Source organism: Cucurbita pepo, chromosome LG03 (genome assembly GCF_002806865.2).
Source record: "Cucurbita pepo subsp. pepo cultivar mu-cu-16 chromosome LG03, ASM280686v2, whole genome shotgun sequence".
Classification (NCBI taxonomy): domain Eukaryota; kingdom Viridiplantae; phylum Streptophyta; class Magnoliopsida; order Cucurbitales; family Cucurbitaceae; genus Cucurbita; species Cucurbita pepo.
The window spans coordinates 2,928,872-2,947,628 of NC_036640.1; the positions used below are offsets into that span (position 1 = coordinate 2,928,872).

An 18,757-nucleotide genomic window follows, 5' to 3' on the forward strand; every position below is an offset into this window, starting at 1 on the left:
TGTCTAGACCTGTCGCGATTGTGCTGCACTCACTTCCAAGAATCTCTCTCGAAAATCTCTCTCTGCCCTCAACCTTCTCTTAAAATCGAGACCAGAGGTTCGAGCATACATCGCTTGGCTGTAAGCGACATAAGAACGAATTGGCTTAGCTCACTGGTCGTTGGAAAGTGAGTGCCGCACAGTCGCAAGTCCGCTGCCATCAAAAGTGCAATTGTGACAAATGGTATCAGAGCTTTGTTAGTTCCGTCAGACCAAGACCAAGCAGCGAATGAGAATTAAAAATAGCTGCAAACAGCTTCTTCAATGGATCAACTCACAGATAACTTTCAAGTCCGATAATGAAGGTCTCATCCGATTATTGAATAGAGAACAAGAATATGAAATGAAAAATGGAGAATCATATCAAAAGTAGCAAAAATAGTGTCATTTAAAACCAATCCATTCCCTCTAATTGAAGTTAAACTCATCCACTCAGTTCATGCAGTCCAAGGAAGAACATGGTAAGTAGCAACTCCCAGAAGAAAGAACAGGCAGAGGAGCAAAAGAGTAGCAAATTACATACCATTGTGATGAACGGATGAAGCAGCAACAAAGCCACATATAAGTGAGATTTTGATGCTCTGTTCTTGTTAGATGCAAAAACAATCAACAACGCATTTCAAATCTTTCAAATGAGTGTCTGTAATCACTCTACAGCGAAAGAGCAGCTTCAATTTTCCCCCACGAATCCATAGCAGGTCCTTTGAGCATCTTCTTCATCTTCTCAACAATCTCTTTTGCCTCTTCAACCTTTGATATACCCACCAATCCACGAACCAGGCCCTCCATTGCCTCAAATGGAGGAACCCACCTCCTCTTTATGATCTCTCTACATGTAAACTCCCCCTCCTTAACCATGCTTCGAATCAAACCATAATAGATTCGCGAACTGGGTGAGACATGGCCATCCTCCAGCATACTCTTCAGAACTTTCGTAGCCAATTCAATATCCCCAACATTGCCGTAGCCATGGATGATTGCATCATAGCTACTAGAATTGGGCTTCACACCCTTTGAAACCATCTCATCTAGCATTTTCTTGGCCCGTGCACACTCCATGTTCTTGCACATCCTCAAAATCCTGTAATTGTAACTAGCGAAATTGTACTCCAAACCTCTCTTTGAAATTTCCTTCACAATCCCGTCGAATCCGACCAAATCGCCTTTGTTCCAGTAAGCTCCTAACAAGATATTGTACGAGTCAATGTTAGGGACGACCTTAGCATCATCCTTGTACAACTCATCGATCCAGTTCCGAGCCGATTCAAGATCGTTTTGCTGAACAAAAGCCTTCAACACCAGATTGTGCGAAACCACCGTCGGAGTAACACCAATCTTCTCCGGAATGGTTCTAAACATCTCATGAACCTTCTCAGGCATGGAATTGTTGAGATAAACAGAGAGAACAGCACAGAGCGATTTCTCTGACAGATCGCAGGGTTTGTTCAGGATTACCTGATCAAGAGTGCGGATAGCTTGATCGACCATGCCGGAGCCGGAGTAGAGCATGATGAGGCGGATCCAGAAGCCTTCAGAAATGGCGGAGGGGGATTTGAGTTGGGATTGAATGATGCCATCGATGAGGTCGAAGCGTTGAGCACGCGCGAGTTTGCGGATGGAATAGTGGTAGATTGGGCGGTGGCGTCGGAATGCCGGAAGGTCAAAATGGCGGATTTAGCAGCACGAAATGAAGGGAAAGGGGAATCGGAGTTTGGTTGAAGCGGCGGAGTTGTTGAATATGTGAAAGAAGGAAGGAGTTTGGAATGGAGGAAGAGGCATCTTGGAGTTCTGGAGAGAGCCGCAGCCATGGCGGATGGCGATGGGGTTTAGACGTGAAAATTACAGCCTTCAATGGCGTTGGTAGGGTTTAGCCTTTCTATGGGCCCAGCGATCGAGGACCGGAGGTAAAGAAAATGAATGGCAAATTGGTCAAACTAATTCGAAAAGGAATAAATAAAATAAAATAAATATATAATTCAAAATGAAATGTTCTTAAAAAGTTCTTTTACTTTTTTTAAGGGTGAAATTACCCTTTTATCCTTGAGCAACAAAAATATTAAATGTCCAAAATAAAAAATGTGTATTAATTAAATATATAATTGTAAATATTAAGTTTCTCAATTAACTAATTATAAAAAGAGATTAAATATTTCACGTCTATCCACGTGTCTCCATATAATCCAATATTATGAAATGATATAAGTTTTAGATTCAAAAGCGAGTTCTTGCGCTTCTCACGTAAATAAATAAATTTACTTAAAAAACGATCCAACTATAATAAAATCTAAAATTTCACACAAACTATGTTCGGTTTTCAGTCACTTCGATGTCAACTTTCTTAGAAACTTCATCAGATACCAGTGCTATAAGATCCGCATCTATAATTCTCTGAAAATTCAAAAACAAGTTAGGAGTATTAATGAACGGTAACCTAGGTAGAATAATCTCAAATGGGTATCACCTAAGTTACCTTTTTATGTTCAGCTAAAGCTTTGAATCGCCAAAATACGTTGTCGAGCTTGTCCTCGTCGATCTCATAGCCAAGCTGAAAAGACAACGAGGTTGAAGCCACTACAAGAAATAAATGATATGATAACTTACGAAAAACGCTATCACAATATACCTTTCGAAGTTGACTTTTAAGAGCATGACGTCCACTAAACACGCATAAGAAAGTCAAAGGTGGAGCTTTGGTTGAAAAAAATAAGAACTTTAAGCAGGCTCATAGCAGTAAAGAAACAGGGCATACCTGAGCTTTCCAAGAACAATACCAACATGATTGGATCGTTGATAGCCAATATCTTCTGGTGGTATGATTTCGTAAGTGCCTCTGTGCTTAAGCATCCCATCCTGAGTATCAATGATCATATTTAGGATACCATTTAAGCCTCAACAGGAGTAAAATTGGAAGAAGAGCAACCTGGTGGATGCCACTTTGATGAGCAAAGGCATTGGCTCCAACGATGGCCTTGTGGGGCTGCACATTCAATCCAGTGTACTCTTCTACCTGACCAACAATGACACTCAATTTGGCCAACCTTCTCAAATAATTAAGCTTTTTGGTAACTTTTTCAAGAAGCTTTCTGGTAACTAATTACCATCTTGCTAGTTGAAAAGATATGTCTCGAGTTAATTCCAGTGTAAAGACCTCCAAGCACATGCTCTCCACGACATTGTAGGGTCATTACCACCTGAACATATCATGTACCGTAGAACGATACACTAACTCAAGTAAAGGAATGATACGTGAATGAATCGGGACCCCATTCGAATGAGAGTGATAAGGATAAGACGACCAAGAAAAGCTTAAAAGAATTGAGAGTTACTATCTACACCAACAAAATGCATATGTCCATTTTGACGACTCAATTATAAAAACTTCATGGTTAAACGTGTTTTGCTTGGAACAATTCTATGTTTGGTCAAAACATGCTAGAAAGGTTTGTGTCGGTCTGTAAGTACATGGGAGGATACCGGGACCATTAATTTCCTAGGATGCATGCAAACAAGGACAGAACATGCTAGAAGGACTTGTGTGGGTCCCTATAGACAGTCTTCACTCTTAAAAGCAAAGAGTAAGTAAAGTGCTATACCACATGGGAATACCGAAGCCATTAGGTGCCAAATTTTAGGCATGGGGTGTTACAAAAATTATAGAACCAATTTGAGCATAGATCGGTTGATAAATGAAAGAACAGGTTACCTCCTCGAGCGAAGCATTCCCAGCTCTCTCACCTATGCCATTTATTGTGACCTCAACTTGCCTTGCACCACCGCATGCCCCCTACAAGACAATAAAATGAGAGGAATGGAATTTGGAGCAAGAACATAGAGAAGGGTTAATATCACTTACTGCTATTGTATTGGCAGTTGCTAGCCCAAGGTCATTCTGGCAATGCGTTGAAATGATAACATTTTGAGTGCCAGGAGTATTACATTTTATATCAGCTATCAGCTTCCCATATTCAGCTGGCACTGTATACCCCACTGTGTCTGTTATGTTCAGAGTTGTTGCCCCAGCTCTTATCACTTCACCAAGAATTTGATACAGAAACTCTTTATCTGATCTGATACCACACCCAACAAATGGTAGATTAAGTTTATTCAATAACTCGAACCCGAACCAGTTCAATTCGAATATATGCGAACTACGCAACAGCCTAACCCCACCGCTAACAGATATTGTCCTCTTTGGACTTTCCCTTTCGGGTTTCCTCTTAAGGCTTTAAAACGATCTGCTAGGGAAAGGCTTTTACACACTTATAAAGGGTGTTTCGATCTCCTCGCCAACCGATGTGGGATGGTTTCCACACCCTTATAAAGGGTGTTTCGTTCTCCCCCCAACCGATGTGGGATCTAACAATCTACCCCCTTCAAGGGCCAGCATTCTCACTGGCACTCGTTCCTTTCTCTAATCGTTGTTGGACCCCCACCAAATCCACCCCCTTCGGGCCCCAGCGTCCTTAATGGCACACTGTCTCGTGTCTACCCCTTCAGGGAACAGCCTCCTCGCTGGCACATCGTCTAGTGTCTGGCTTTTATACCATTTATAACGGCCCAAAACCACTGCTAACAAATATTGTCCTTTTTTGACTTTTCCTTAAATGCCAGCAGAACAGCCTTCTTCAAAACGCGTTTGCTAGTGAAAGATTTCCACACCCTTCTAAAGGGTGTTTCGTTCTCCTCCACAACCAGATGTGGGATCTAACAATCCACCCCCTTCAGGGCCCAGCATCCTCGCTGGCACTCGTTCCTTTCTCCAATCGATGTGGGACCCCACCAAATCCACCATCCTTTGGGGCCAGCGTCCTTAATGGCACATCACCTCGTGTCTACCCCTTCAGGGAACAGCCTACTCGCTGGTACATCACCTAGTGTCTGGCTTTGATATCATTTATAACGGCCCAAAATGCATCTGCTAGGGAAAGGTTTCTACACCCTTATAAAGCGTGTTTCGTTCTCCTCTCCAACCGATATGGGATCTAACAAACTCGAACTAGCTCAAGTAGAGATGATTAAAGATCAAACCTGCCAGCATCCTCAGGGCTAAACTCAACATCATCAAAACCCAAGCTTCGTGCAAACCTCACCATGTTCCTAGCAATCTCAACCACTTCCCCTCTCGTCTTTCTAAGCTTATGCGTCAAATGAATCTCACTCGTTGCAATGAACATATGTATTCTTGGTCTCTTAGCATACTTCACTGCCTCCCAAGCAGCTCGAACGTCGCTCTCGGTACACCTCGAGAACCCGCAAATCACCGGCACGTACCCATCCTCACCTACCTCATTGCCAACCTCCTTCGCAACCATCTCCACAGCCTCAAAGTCCTGCCTCGACGCTGCCGGGAATCCCGCCTCGATTGCATCGACCCTCAGCTTCACAAGCTGACGGGCAATGAGAAGCTTCTGCTTCGACGTGAGGGCTGCACCGGGGGATTGCTCGCCGTCGCGGAGAGTGGTGTCAAATACGCGTACATAGGAAGCGTCCGGGATGTAATTCGGGGTGTAGGGTGGACGTTGTCGAACCGAAGACACTACATGACATGATGTTATTTGATGACGGGAAATACAAACGTCGTGATTCGGCTTCGACATCGACATTGAAACCGGCATAGTTAGCATGGACATAGCTGGATTGGGTTTGAGGTCTCGTACGTTGGAATTAATTTGAGGGCATCATATTTGTGGAGGACATGCACGACATGCTTTGTCGTTTTTTAACTTTGTTGAAAAAGGAAGACAACTCGCATCTTAAATTATTGGAAAAGAGAATCTAACATATTTTACACGTGACATTTTGCAGCTTTATTTTGGAACTATATAAAAAAAATCGAACTCCTTTACAATCAAATTTGTACTATACTCCAATTTCTACCTAACGAGTCGTCCTTTTCAATATCGTGAATTACTAAAAATAATTCAACATGAACCGATATGTAATACTCATTTAAGGTCGAAAAAATATTGAGATAGTTGAAATTGATCATGAAGAACTTTTGATCATGACGAAAACTCATAAATGATGGAGGATAATACTTGTCGTCATTTTTTCATAAGAGTTTTTATTTCTTTATCAAATAAAGTCCACGACCACAAATCTTATGACCTCTTGGACTTGCTTTCACGGGTTCCCCGAGTGTTGAACAATGACAGCAGCTTCCCGAGTGTTTTGATTGAAGTTGTCATTACTCCGCTCCACGTTACCCTACTTTTAAAAAAAATTATTCTCATTTTCCATTTTATATTTTTTAATAATAATAAAAAAAAAAAAACAGCTATTTTATACTAGATTTCAATAAATATTGTAAAAATTAGATAGATATTTACAAAATAATAATAATAATAATAAATGAAGGAAATAATAAATATTGTGAAGGTTTTTATAATTAAAATTCTTGTTATGAGAGAACAAATGGATGAATTAATTTAGTAATTGAATTGCCAATCTTTTTCATATCCACCAAGTCGGTTCCACTAGAAATTGCATTAAATAGTTAGTTTTGTGGATTCAATTCAATAATTTTTCTAATTTTTAAAAATTATTAATACTCAAATAATACCAATTTTCGTATATATTATTTATTTATATGAATTTCTGATAGTACTTAAGACAATTGAATGACTAAGAGTTGTTAAAAATACGTTTCCAATAAAAGATTGAATAAAATTATTATGTGACAATTAAATTGCAATAAGTAATTATAAAGAATCGTGTACATCACGATCATACTAAAAGTGGACAAATAACGTTACATCGAATGAAGTATATGTCGGACCAAAATGCAACACCCAAATTACCCAGACATGGAAGAGAAGTATTAAACTCTACTTCGATGTAGATCGGGCATAGGAGTCTATATGTCTAATGGTTAAATCTTTGTCATGTCGTAAATATTTTGTGACAATTCGTGTGACAGAACAATACCATTTCTTACACACACACTCTTATAAAGAATGTTTCGTTCGGCTCGAGATGCCACAAATAGGTTTGAATCAGTCACTTGAAAAAACGATTCTCGAGTCATTTTTACGACTTTTTAGTTTAAAAACGAGTAAATAAAAGTTTTTTTTTTTTCGAGATATTAGTCACGATCATGATTAATTACGATCGTACATAATTAATATACAAAAACAGTGCATAGAATCATGTATATAAAACACAAACATCCAACAATTCCACAAAAGGCTGTGTTATATCCAAATGGGAACCTCTCCTCGCCGCCACAAGTCAGGGTTGAAGAAAGGGCCATGGACGCCGGAAGAAGACCACAAACTCTTGGCTTACATTCAGCAGCATACCCAACAAATGGTAGATTAAGTTTATTCAATAACTCGAACTCAGAACCAGTTCAATTCAAATATATGCGAACTACGTAACGGCCTAACCCCACCGCTAACAGATATTGTCCTCTTTGGACTTTCCCTTTCGGGTTTTCCCTTAAGGCTTTAAAACGATCGGCTAGGGAAAGGCTTTCACACCCTTATAAAGGGTGTTTCGTTCTCCTCGCCAACCGATGTGGGATGGTTTCCACACCCTTACAAAGGGTGTTTCGTTCTCCCCCCAACCGATGTGGGATCTAACAATCCACCCCCTTCAGGGCCCAGCATCCTCACTGGCACTCGTTCCTTTCTCTAATCGTTGTGGGACCCCCACCAAATCCACCCCCTTCGGGCCCCAGCGTCCTTAATGGCACACTGTCTCGTGTCTACCCCTTCAGGGAACAGCCTCCTCGCTGGCACATCATCTAGTGTCTGGCTTTTATACCATTTATAATGGCCCAAACCCACTGCTAACCGATATTGTCCTTTTTGGACTTTTCCTTAAATGCCAGCAGAACAGCCTTCTTCAAAACGCGTTTGCTAGGGAAAGGTTTCCACACCCTTCTAAAGGGTGTTTCGTTCTCCCCCCAACCGATGTGGGATCTAACAATCCACCCCCCTTCAGGGCCCAGCATCCTCACTGGCACTCGTTTCTTTCTCTAATCGTTGTGGGACCCCCACCAAATCCACCCCCTTCGGGCCCCAGCGTCCTTAATGGCACATCACCTCGTGTCTACCCCTTCAGAGAACAGCCTACTCGTTGGTACATCACCTAGTGTCTGGCTTTGATATCATTTATAACGGCCCAAAATGCATCTGCTAGGGAAAGTTTTCTACACCCTTATAAAGGGTGTTTCGTTCTCCTCTCCAACCGATATGGGATCTAACAAACTCGAACTAGCTCAAGTACAAATGATTAAAGATCAAACCTGCCAGCATCCTCAGGGCTAAACTCAACATCATCAAAACCCAAGCTTCGTGCAAACCTCACCATGTTCCTAGCAATCTCAACCACTTCCCCTCTCGTCTTTCTAAGCTTATGCGTCAAATGAATCTCACTCGTTGCAATGAACATATGTATTCTTGGTCTCTTAGCATACTTCACTGCCTCCCAAGCAGCTCGAACGTCGCTCTCGGTACACCTCGAGAACCCGCAAATCACCGGCACGTACCCATCCTCACCTACCTCATTGCCAACCTCCTTCGCAACCATCTCCACAGCCTCAAAGTCCTGCCTCGACGCTGCCGGGAATCCCGCCTCGATTGCATCGACCCTCAGCTTCACAAGCTGACGGGCAATGAGAAGCTTCTGCTTCGACGTGAGGGCTGCACCGGGGGATTGCTCGCCGTCGCGGAGAGTGGTGTCAAATACGCGTACATAGGAAGCGTCCGGGATGTAATTCGGGGTGTAGGGTGGACGTTGTCGAACCGAAGACACTACATGACATGATGTTATTTGATGACGGGAAATACAAACGTCGTGATTCGGCTTCGACATCGACATTGAAACCGGCATAGTTAGCATGGACATAGCTGGATTGGGTTTGAGGTCTCGTACGTTGGAATTAATTTGAGGGCATCATATTTGTGGAGGACATGCACGACATGCTTTGTCGTTTTTTAACTTTGTTGAAAAAGGAAGACAACTCGCATCTTAAATTATTGGAAAAGAGAATCTAACATATTTTACACGTGACATTTTGCAGCTTTATTTTGGAACTATATAAAAAAAATCGAACTCCTTTACAATCAAATTTGTACTATACTCCAATTTCTACCTAACGAGTCGTCCTTTTCAATATCGTGAATTACTAAAAATAATTCAACATGAACCGATATGTAATACTCATTTAAGGTCGAAAAAATATTGAGATAGTTGAAATTGATCATGAAGAACTTTTGATCATGACGAAAACTCATAAATGATGGAGGATAATACTTGTCGTCATTTTTTCATAAGAGTTTTTATTTCTTTATCAAATAAAGTCCACGACCACAAATCTTATGACCTCTTGGACTTGCTTTCACGGGTTCCCCGAGTGTTGAACAATGACAGCAGCTTCCCGAGTGTTTTGATTGAAGTTGTCATTACTCCGCTCCACGTTACCCTACTTTTAAAAAAAATTATTCTCATTTTCCATTTTATATTTTTTAATAATAATAAAAAAAAAAAAACAGCTATTTTATACTAGATTTCAATAAATATTGTAAAAATTAGATAGATATTTACAAAATAATAATAATAATAATAAATGAAGGAAATAATAAATATTGTGAAGGTTTTTATAATTAAAATTCTTGTTATGAGAGAACAAATGGATGAATTAATTTAGTAATTGAATTGCCAATCTTTTTCATATCCACCAAGTCGGTTCCACTAGAAATTGCATTAAATAGTTAGTTTTGTGGATTCAATTCAATAATTTTTCTAATTTTTAAAAATTATTAATACTCAAATAATACCAATTTTCGTATATATTATTTATTTATATGAATTTCTGATAGTACTTAAGACAATTGAATGACTAAGAGTTGTTAAAAATACGTTTCCAATAAAAGATTGAATAAAATTATTATGTGACAATTAAATTGCAATAAGTAATTATAAAGAATCGTGTACATCACGATCATACTAAAAGTGGACAAATAACGTTACATCGAATGAAGTATATGTCGGACCAAAATGCAACACCCAAATTACCCAGACATGGAAGAGAAGTATTAAACTCTACTTCGATGTAGATCGGGCATAGGAGTCTATATGTCTAATGGTTAAATCTTTGTCATGTCGTAAATATTTTGTGACAATTCGTGTGACAGAACAATACCATTTCTTACACACACACTCTTATAAAGAATGTTTCGTTCGGCTCGAGATGCCACAAATAGGTTTGAATCAGTCACTTGAAAAAACGATTCTCGAGTCATTTTTACGACTTTTTAGTTTAAAAACGAGTAAATAAAAGTTTTTTTTTTTTCGAGATATTAGTCACGATCATGATTAATTACGATCGTACATAATTAATATACAAAAACAGTGCATAGAATCATGTATATAAAACACAAACATCCAACAATTCCACAAAAGGCTGTGTTATATCCAAATGGGAACCTCTCCTCGCCGCCACAAGTCAGGGTTGAAGAAAGGGCCATGGACGCCGGAAGAAGACCACAAACTCTTGGCTTACATTCAGCAGCATGGCCATGGAAGCTGGCGAACCTTGCCACCGAAAGCCGGTATGACGCTACTCAAACACCTTTAAATTTTCGACGAGGGTTTAATAATTTCTTTCGAAAACTTTAGGACTCGAGCGATGTGGAAAGAGTTGTAGACTTCGATGGACGAATTACCTCCGACCCGACATCAAAAGAGGAAAATTTAGTTTGCACGAAGAGCAAGCGATCGTTCAACTTCATGCACTCCTCGGAAACAGGTCTTTATTGATTCATTCACGATGTTTAGTTTTTTCTTACAAAGATTTGATTTTGATATCGTTCGGGTGTCTAAGGTGGTCAGCGATAGCGACCCATTTACCTAAAAGAACGGATAACGAGATCAAGAACTACTGGAACACGCATATGAAGAAAAAGCTGATCAAAATGGGGATAGATCCAATCACTCACAAACCAATTAAGAACAATGAAGAACAAAACAATATGAACTCCACCCTCACCCACATGGCTCAATGGGAAACGGCTCGGCTCGAAGCCGAAGAACGACTCGCTCGACAATCCAAGCTGCAACCAATTCCATCAGCCAATCAAAACCCATATGGTTCTTCAGGTAAAATTCAAAATTCTACATTTAAAAATTTATGAGATTTGAAATTTATATATTAATTCTTTGCGGCGAAGGCGGCGAGGAGTCTCCAACGACGTCGTCTACGGCCGCCGGTGGCGATCAACTGCCGTCGTCGGACAGCAAGAACAACTGGTGGGACACCATTCTCGGCGGCGAGTTCTGATGGAAGTGAGTTTTTATTTATTAATGATGGAAAAAGAAAATGACCCAAAAATTAATTATGATTTTCGGAAATTATTATTTTGGGAATTAATGTAAGTGTGAAAGTTTGATTTACAATTATTATTATGTTTTTAAATTAATTTCTATGTTTCAATAAATTTATTGCAATTATTAATATTTTTTATAAATTGTTGGAAGTGTATTATAGTATTTAAAATTAACATTTAATATTGTATGGAAAATAAATTATAAAAATTTAGGTTTATTTTTCCAAGTAAATAAATAATAATAATAATAATAATAATAATAATAATAATAATAAAGCTTTAAGATTCTTTATGGGCATTATAGTAAAAACAGTGGCATCTAAAAAAGTGAGCTTTTATTATTATTTATATGTTCTCAACTGCCCAAGAAATTGGATTTATTATGTTAATTATAAAAATTAAATTGTCATTTTAGGTTTGTAAGTTAATATTAAAAAAAATTGTAAAGTTGACCCGTTAAAAACGTCGTTATTCTTACGCTATTTCAAGCTAGAACAATGCAAGATCGATTCCCGGTAAGCACAACTTGATCTCTCTTAGTAGTAACTAAGCACTAGCGGGAAGCTCCACTAATGGCACGTGGCAATATTTTGTATTCTTAAACCATTCCAGACTAGAACAATGCAAGACCAACTACCACTGAGCACAATTAGAGCTCGTTGTTACTGGTGTGTCGTAGGCCCTAAGTGGATGACATCCCATTCTTATAGGTTAAGTAGACTCTCACCCGTAGAGTTCCTACATATACCTAATCAATCCACGTGGTCATAACCAACCCTAAATGTAGCTCTAATTAAGCAATTAAATAAACCATAGTGATGAGGTACATGGGGAGTTCTTGTTCTTCTTCACTGTTGCAGGTCGTCTTTGAGGGCATAGCTACGGTCGATTCACACACGAAACCAAACCGGTGAAGGCGTCAATGGCGTCGCACGCCTTGTCTTCTTCCCGGATTTTCAAATTTCCGTCCAATTTCGTCAGGCAACTCGGTAACAGGGCGAGTATAAACGGCAGCAATATTGACATTGCGCAGGTTGTCGCGGCTTCGTGGTCGAACAACTCCTCTCCTTCTCCCTCGGCGGCGGCGGCGGCAGCTAATGCCGTTGATGCCGCTGGCACAACGCCAACAAATCAAGAAGCAGAAAAATGGTAAAATAAGATCAAAACTACAATTAAAGATATATAATATTTATTTTTCAATGCATTTTTTTATGTTTATAGAATGATAATAAAAAAATATTTGTATTTATTTTATATAATTATTTTTCTCTCTTTCTTTTTCTATATGTGTGAAATGTCAATTATTAATTAAGTAATTAGTTAAATAATTGATTATTGTCCATTATAAATATATATTTTAGATTATGTACTAAAATGATGATATAAAGTAATTAAGCAAATAAGTAAGATGTTTATTTATATTAATTTATAATAATACAATAATATTATAATAACTAATTTTAATGTAGCGTTACTAATTTTAAATTTAATTGAAACATATCTTTAAAAATATCCGTAAAAATAAAATAAAATGACGCTCATCTATATGGCACGTAAAAACCAAGATAAAATGACGCTCATCTATATGAAACGTAAAAACCAAGATAAATGAGTGTCATGATGTAATCAAGAAAAACGATACATAATGTACAATCGTGATAGTTGTATACTCATCTAGAGAAATTAACCAATGTAGCATATTGAGACCTAGTTTTTGTACGTACTATCAATCACAGATGAGATGACTAATTTATACATTAACCAAATACAATTATCTGCTTGAGCAGATCGAATGTTTTTATTACTCTGGACTGTCGAGCTATCACGAATACAATCTTACTAAAAGACATATGACTGGTTTTGGGGCGTAGTTAGCTTCAAGGTTAGAAAAATGACCGACCATCCATCTCTTCATTTGAAAGGTTTATCTCGGTCGACATTTACCCTACCGCTATCATGTTTGTTTCATTAGTTTCTTCAGTCTGGTGCAGGTTGATAGCGATATAACTGTTTGTACTTTAATGCCACAACTAAAGTGCTCTGATACTAATTGTTACCGTGAAACCATAAGCAAGGTCGATCGTGCTCACACGCCCATAAATATAAATTAAATAAAGAGACATTGATTCACATGATTTAGAGAGTAAAAATTACCCCACATCCTCGAGTGGTAGCTAATTACAAACTACATGAAATTTTTTTAATTATTTTAAAAAGTTCAAAAGATATTATTACAAATATATATATATATTTTAGAATATTGAATATTTTATATAAATTAGTGTTAATTTTTTTTTGTGGGAATAAAAAATATATCCAAAAAAGTAAAATAAGAGAATAAAGTAAGAAGTCGCAAATGGAATATTAATCATTTATTTTCTTCAAAAAAATGTATTTAGAATTTTTTTAATAATTAAATATTATAAATTTGATTGGATTTAATTTTTATTTAATTTATTTTAAAATTTTGGTATTGTTGAAATTTTTATTTGCTAAAATTATTGTTTCAATATTTTATTTTTTATTTTTTGCGTTTAAAAAATTGATATTATCTAAAAATTATGATAATTAAATGAATTGAATTTAACGAGTCAAATTTTAGTTTTTGGATTTGTAATAAAATCGCATTGATTCCTAAATTTCAGTCCACACACGAAGCATTTCCAACTTCACCTTTCTGATTCTCACTGATCTCCGAGCCGCCACCGTCCCCGATACCCTTCCTCTTCTTCTCTTCAGCCATGGCTGGTTCTTCTCACGCTAGACTCCTTGGCCCTGCTTCCGACTGCCGTTCCTGTCCCGATCTCGCTGTTGCAGGTCGTTTTCGAGGGCACAGCTACAGCCGATTTACTCATGAAGCCAAATCGGTGAAGGCGACGGTGGCGTCTTACGCCTTGTCTTCTTCCCGGATTTTCAAGTTTCCGCCCAATTTCGTCAGGCAACTCAGTACCAAGGCGCGTAGGAACTGCAGTAATATTGGCGTTGCACAGGTTGTCGCGGCTTCGTGGTCGAACAACTCCTCTCCTTTTCAATCGGCGGCGGCGGCGTCGGCTAATGCCGTTGACGCCGCTGCCGCTGCCGCAGTGCCTGCCACTTCTGATGCGGCGGCGTTGGAAGGTAGCGTTGGTACTGAGAGTTTGAAGGTAGAGGAGGGTTTAGGTGATTCCAGAACCTCTGTCTTCGATTGCGATGGGAGTGTTGCAATCCACGCTGGTAGGGCTTAGTATGAACTTTGACTTCGTCTTTGAGTCTTTGAGATTCCCAGAACCATTCTCTTTTATCGCTTTTAGGAATTTTCTCCTTTGATTTTTGGAAATATGTAATTAACTATTTTCGGTGCGAATTTCAGGCGAAAGATTCGGTCGTGGTAGAGTTGACGACGCTATTACTACGCCGGTGGTTAACACTTCCGCTTATTTCTTTAAAAAAACTGCTGATCTCCTTGATTTCAAGGTACTTACTTGGATTCCATGTTGATTCAAAACGGTTGACTTCAAATTGTAGTGTTATCTATCATTTTTCTCCCTATGTCTATGATTTTTTGCTCCTCAAAACATACATCAAAATTGAAAGAAAACAATATAAAGAAACTTCAAGAACTTCTTTCTTGCTCTTTATTCCATATTGGATCCATGGCAGGAGAAGCGCGCTGTAAGTTTCGAGTATGGGCGCTATGGAAATCCAACGACAATTGTTGCGGAGGAGAAGATAAGGTTTTGTTTCTGAACTAGTTGTTTGTTTCTTTTGTAATCCTTACCAAATAGCCATGTTTCGGATCAAATAGAATCGTGGTTGAAGCTGTTTTGGTTTTGAACCAGTGCTTTAGAAGGGGCTGAATCTACCCTGATTGTGGCCTCAGGCATGTGTGCCAGCACGATGATGCTGCTGGCGTTGGTTCCGGCTGGAGGGCATATCGTGACGACCACAGATTGCTACAGGAAGACGAGAATTTTTATTGAGACCATACTTCCCAAAATGGGAATCACGGTATTATAGCTTTGATCTTATTTTTCTTCTTTTTTGGTGGTCTTGTTGATTATTACGCTAATGCCAGTCTTCATTAACATTTTTCTACTCCTTCAATGATTTGGTGTTCAACTTGATCTCTCTCGTTCTGAAATACATAGCCTTTTCCCGCATGCATGCTTTAATTTTTTGGCAGAGTCAGAATAATTTTTGTTTTTGTTTGATGTAATACGACAACTTATTTTCTACTTGGCGTTATAAATATAAATATATAAAATAAAAAGATGGTAATCTGCCTTCACCAGATAAAATTGTGCTCAGGATACAAACAAGTCAACTTGGGGCAATTCTATCTGGTCTGGTGTCGTCCCCACTTGGCTACTTCTTTCTGCTAATCTTGAGGCCGGTTTGGGTTGACTTTTTCTTAATGTGCTTGAACAAGTTTTTCAAATGCAATTAAAAAAAATAGTTTTTATAAGTACCAAACAAGTATTCTTAAGCTCTTAGCAATTCATTCCAAATACGTTCTTGATTCACTTTTTACTTCCATCATCCCTATTAAGTATTTTTGTTTTGGCATGAAAATAGAATTAATGAAGAATGAAAATATGAGCAAATGCCATTTCTTTAGATTTTTTTCTTTAATATTTAAAGAAATAGAATTATAGTTTCCATTTGATGTGTTAGATCCTGTTAACAATCTTCCTTCTCGTTTATTTTTACTGATTATAGAACATCTGAATTCTTTTATTGTTGATAATTTTTTTAATCAGATGGGGTTTGTTATCTTTAAAACGAAAATTGGATGGATTTGTCTAGAAGTTGGTGCTTCATGTTTTGTGCTAGAACTGGGTGGTAGGAGAGCTCTATTCTTTTAGCCAACTTTCTTTTTGATGATGTGCTAGTTATGTTTCTGAATTACTGTACAAATTTCAAAAGTTTTCAATAAATAAAATATAATGCAAAAATTAAATTTGAAAACAACATAAAGTTTTTTTTTTTTTAAAAATCTTGTGGTAAAACCATCGGAGGTTGTAGAAATTGTTTATTTGTGCGTTCAAATTTTTGTGTTAATTGCTGACTTGGTAACTATAACTATAACTTGGAATGCAGGCTACCACCATTGATCCTGCAGATATGAACGCCCTAGAAGTAGCTCTGAAAGAGAATAATGTATGACCATGTTCCAAGTTTTTTTTTTTCTTTTAAAGGTTTTCGTGTTTGGACTTAGTGGAAATTGATGTTACCTTTATCCTCCTTCCGTGCAGGTTTCTCTTTTCTTCACTGAATCCCCAACTAATCCATTTCTGAGATGCGTTGACATTAAACTCGTTTCAGAGATGTGTCATCGACATGGAGCATTGGTGTGCATTGATGGTACATTTGCCACACCATTGAACCAGAAGGCACTTTCACTCGGGGCTGACCTGGTTCTTCACTCTGCCACCAAGTATATTGGGGGCCACAATGATGTAAGCCCGCCTGATATTTTTTTATTGGTTTTATTTCTTGAGGAATCGGGATTTAAATTATTAATCAATTAAGAGTTTTGTTAGCATTTTTTACCCTAACANACTTAAGAGTTTTGTGAGCATTTTTTCCCCTAACAATGGAATTTACCAAGCATTGTCTTTTAGGTCCTTGCTGGTTGTGTAAGTGGTTCTCTGAAACTGGTTTCCGAGATTCGGAATCTTCATCATGTGATAGGTGGTGCCTTAAATCCAGTGAGTCATTCTCTTATGCTGTTTAATTTTCCATCTTTCACTTATTGGTTGTGGAGTAACGGTTCTTGATGATTGAATGTTCCATTGGTTTCCTGCGCTCATTTTAACCATTTTTTGCGCCAAGCCCTACTGTCTAATTAATTGCTATTTCTTCATCCTACAGAATGCTGCTTACTTAATTATACGAGGCATGAAGACGTTGCATCTTCGTGTTCAGCAGCAGAATTCCTCAGCTCTTAGGATGGCAAAGCTTTTAGAGGCTCATCCTAAGGTATGCCATTTAATTTATCCAGCTGCATATTGTTTCATACGTTTAATTTACTACCCACTAATAGACCAAGGCAGTACAAAGGAACAAAAGTAAGATTCATTATTGAACCTTTAATTCTAAAAGTTATGAAGCTTTGGGGCATCTAATAGCAAGGATTTAATTATAAATCAGTGGTATGCGTTGCATGTTCCTCTGGAGAAATTAACCAATGTCGCATATTGACACCGAGTTCAATTTATACATTAACTGGATACAATTGTCTGCTTGCAAATTCATTTACATTGGATGTGACAAAATTATGTCTCTACTGTCTGCAGATCAAATGTGTTTATTACCCTGGACTGCCTAGTCATCCCGAGCACAATCTTGCTAAAAGGCAGATGACTGGTTTTGGGGGCGTAGTTAGCTTCGAGGTAAGAAAACGACTGATGATCCATCTCATCATTTGAAGGGTCTATTCCTGTAGCCTTTTACCCCACCTCCACCATGTTTGTTTCATTAGTTTCTTCATTCTGGTGCAGGTTGATGGCGATATAACGACCACCATAAAATTCATTGACTCATTGAAAATACCATATATTGCTCCATCATTTGGTGGGTGCGAGAGTATCATAGACCAGCCGGCTATAATGTCATATTGGTAAATATACAATTCTTGACTTTTGACGCCTTTGTTTAGTAGGAGAATGAATACGTATTTATGCTTTTATGTGGGTGGTGGAAGTATTTTAACCTTTTGGTAATGGAAATGGAATAGGGATCTTAATCAGACAGAGAGGCTGAAGTATGGGATAAAGGACAACTTGGTGCGCTTCAGCATTGGAATTGAAGACTTTGAGGATTTGAAGGCTGATATTCTGCAGGCTCTTGATGCCATTTAAAGCCTAAGCACTGCTCCATTCCAAAAACAGATAATCAAGTCCTCTATCTGTTTATTTATCATCATCTTGCTTTGGTCTTGAGTGGTTGGTGCGTCGATTGAATCCCTTATCCCCATTCCCTCAGGAACAAAAAAATAAACTCAGACAGACATTGTTCTTATTTTCTTTGACAAAAGACTTTATTTTTTACACTACTGAAATATGGTCGTTACTATATGCATGACTGGTAGAAAATTGAAAATTCTTTTAAATCATTTCAAAATGATGTCACAAGCTTAAACATTCATTAATAATATTAACATAGTGTATGGTAAGATTCAATGCATTGTCTTTGTATCTGTATGAAAATGGTAAAAACACAATCATCCCATCTTGATAGGATGTTCGACAAAGGCTTGAAAATGGTTATGGTCCTTGTCCATTGCATTTCAAATATTAGTGAGATATCTACATTTTTAATTATTTTAAAAATTGTATTGCATTAGTTCTAATTAAGTTTTATAAAAAATTGGATCGATATCATTGCAAGTGTTCAATTATCTA

The 18,757-nt window shown here is 38.1% G+C and overlaps 3 protein-coding genes and 1 pseudogene across 4 annotated transcripts; 2 read left to right on the forward strand and 2 right to left on the reverse strand.

Moving 5' to 3' along the window:
* Positions 1-379: 379 nt before the first annotated feature.
* Positions 380-1,899, reverse strand: LOC111791573 (annotated as a pseudogene).
* A 292-nt stretch (positions 1,900-2,191) lies between these two features.
* On the reverse strand, positions 2,192-8,930 carry LOC111791572 (2-isopropylmalate synthase 2, chloroplastic-like). Of its 2 annotated transcripts, none has more exons than XM_023672963.1 (9): positions 8,291-8,930; positions 3,893-4,106; positions 3,743-3,823; positions 3,138-3,230; positions 2,960-3,046; positions 2,789-2,889; positions 2,663-2,696; positions 2,510-2,584; positions 2,192-2,427 (listed from the first exon to the last, which is right to left on the reverse strand). In XM_023672963.1, exons 1-9 carry the CDS (start codon positions 8,890-8,892, stop codon positions 2,341-2,343), a joined length of 1,374 nt encoding a protein of 457 aa, XP_023528731.1. In that variant the 5' UTR covers positions 8,893-8,930; the 3' UTR covers positions 2,192-2,340. The 2 variants fall into 2 exon arrangements, with proteins under 2 accessions (XP_023528731.1, XP_023528730.1); XM_023672962.1 differs by lacking the exon at positions 8,291-8,930 and adding an exon at positions 5,068-5,707.
* Positions 8,931-10,450: 1,520 nt separating this feature from the next.
* LOC111791574 (transcription factor MYB106-like) lies at positions 10,451-11,471 on the forward strand. The gene is made up of 4 exons (XM_023672964.1): positions 10,451-10,598; positions 10,666-10,795; positions 10,871-11,145; positions 11,217-11,471. Exons 1-4 carry the CDS (start codon positions 10,466-10,468, stop codon positions 11,324-11,326), a joined length of 648 nt encoding a protein of 215 aa, XP_023528732.1. The 5' UTR covers positions 10,451-10,465; the 3' UTR covers positions 11,327-11,471.
* Positions 11,472-13,995: 2,524 nt separating this feature from the next.
* LOC111791156 (cystathionine gamma-synthase 1, chloroplastic-like) lies at positions 13,996-18,434 on the forward strand. Its single transcript, XM_023672394.1, has 11 exons — positions 13,996-14,585; positions 14,722-14,825; positions 15,012-15,085; positions 15,191-15,359; positions 16,452-16,511; positions 16,607-16,810; positions 16,976-17,062; positions 17,226-17,333; positions 17,651-17,746; positions 17,855-17,973; positions 18,091-18,434. The coding sequence occupies exons 1-11, from the start codon at positions 14,114-14,116 to the stop codon at positions 18,212-18,214; spliced, it is 1,617 nt and encodes a 538-aa protein (XP_023528162.1). The 5' UTR covers positions 13,996-14,113; the 3' UTR covers positions 18,215-18,434.
* The last annotated feature ends 323 nt before the right edge of the window (positions 18,435-18,757 follow it).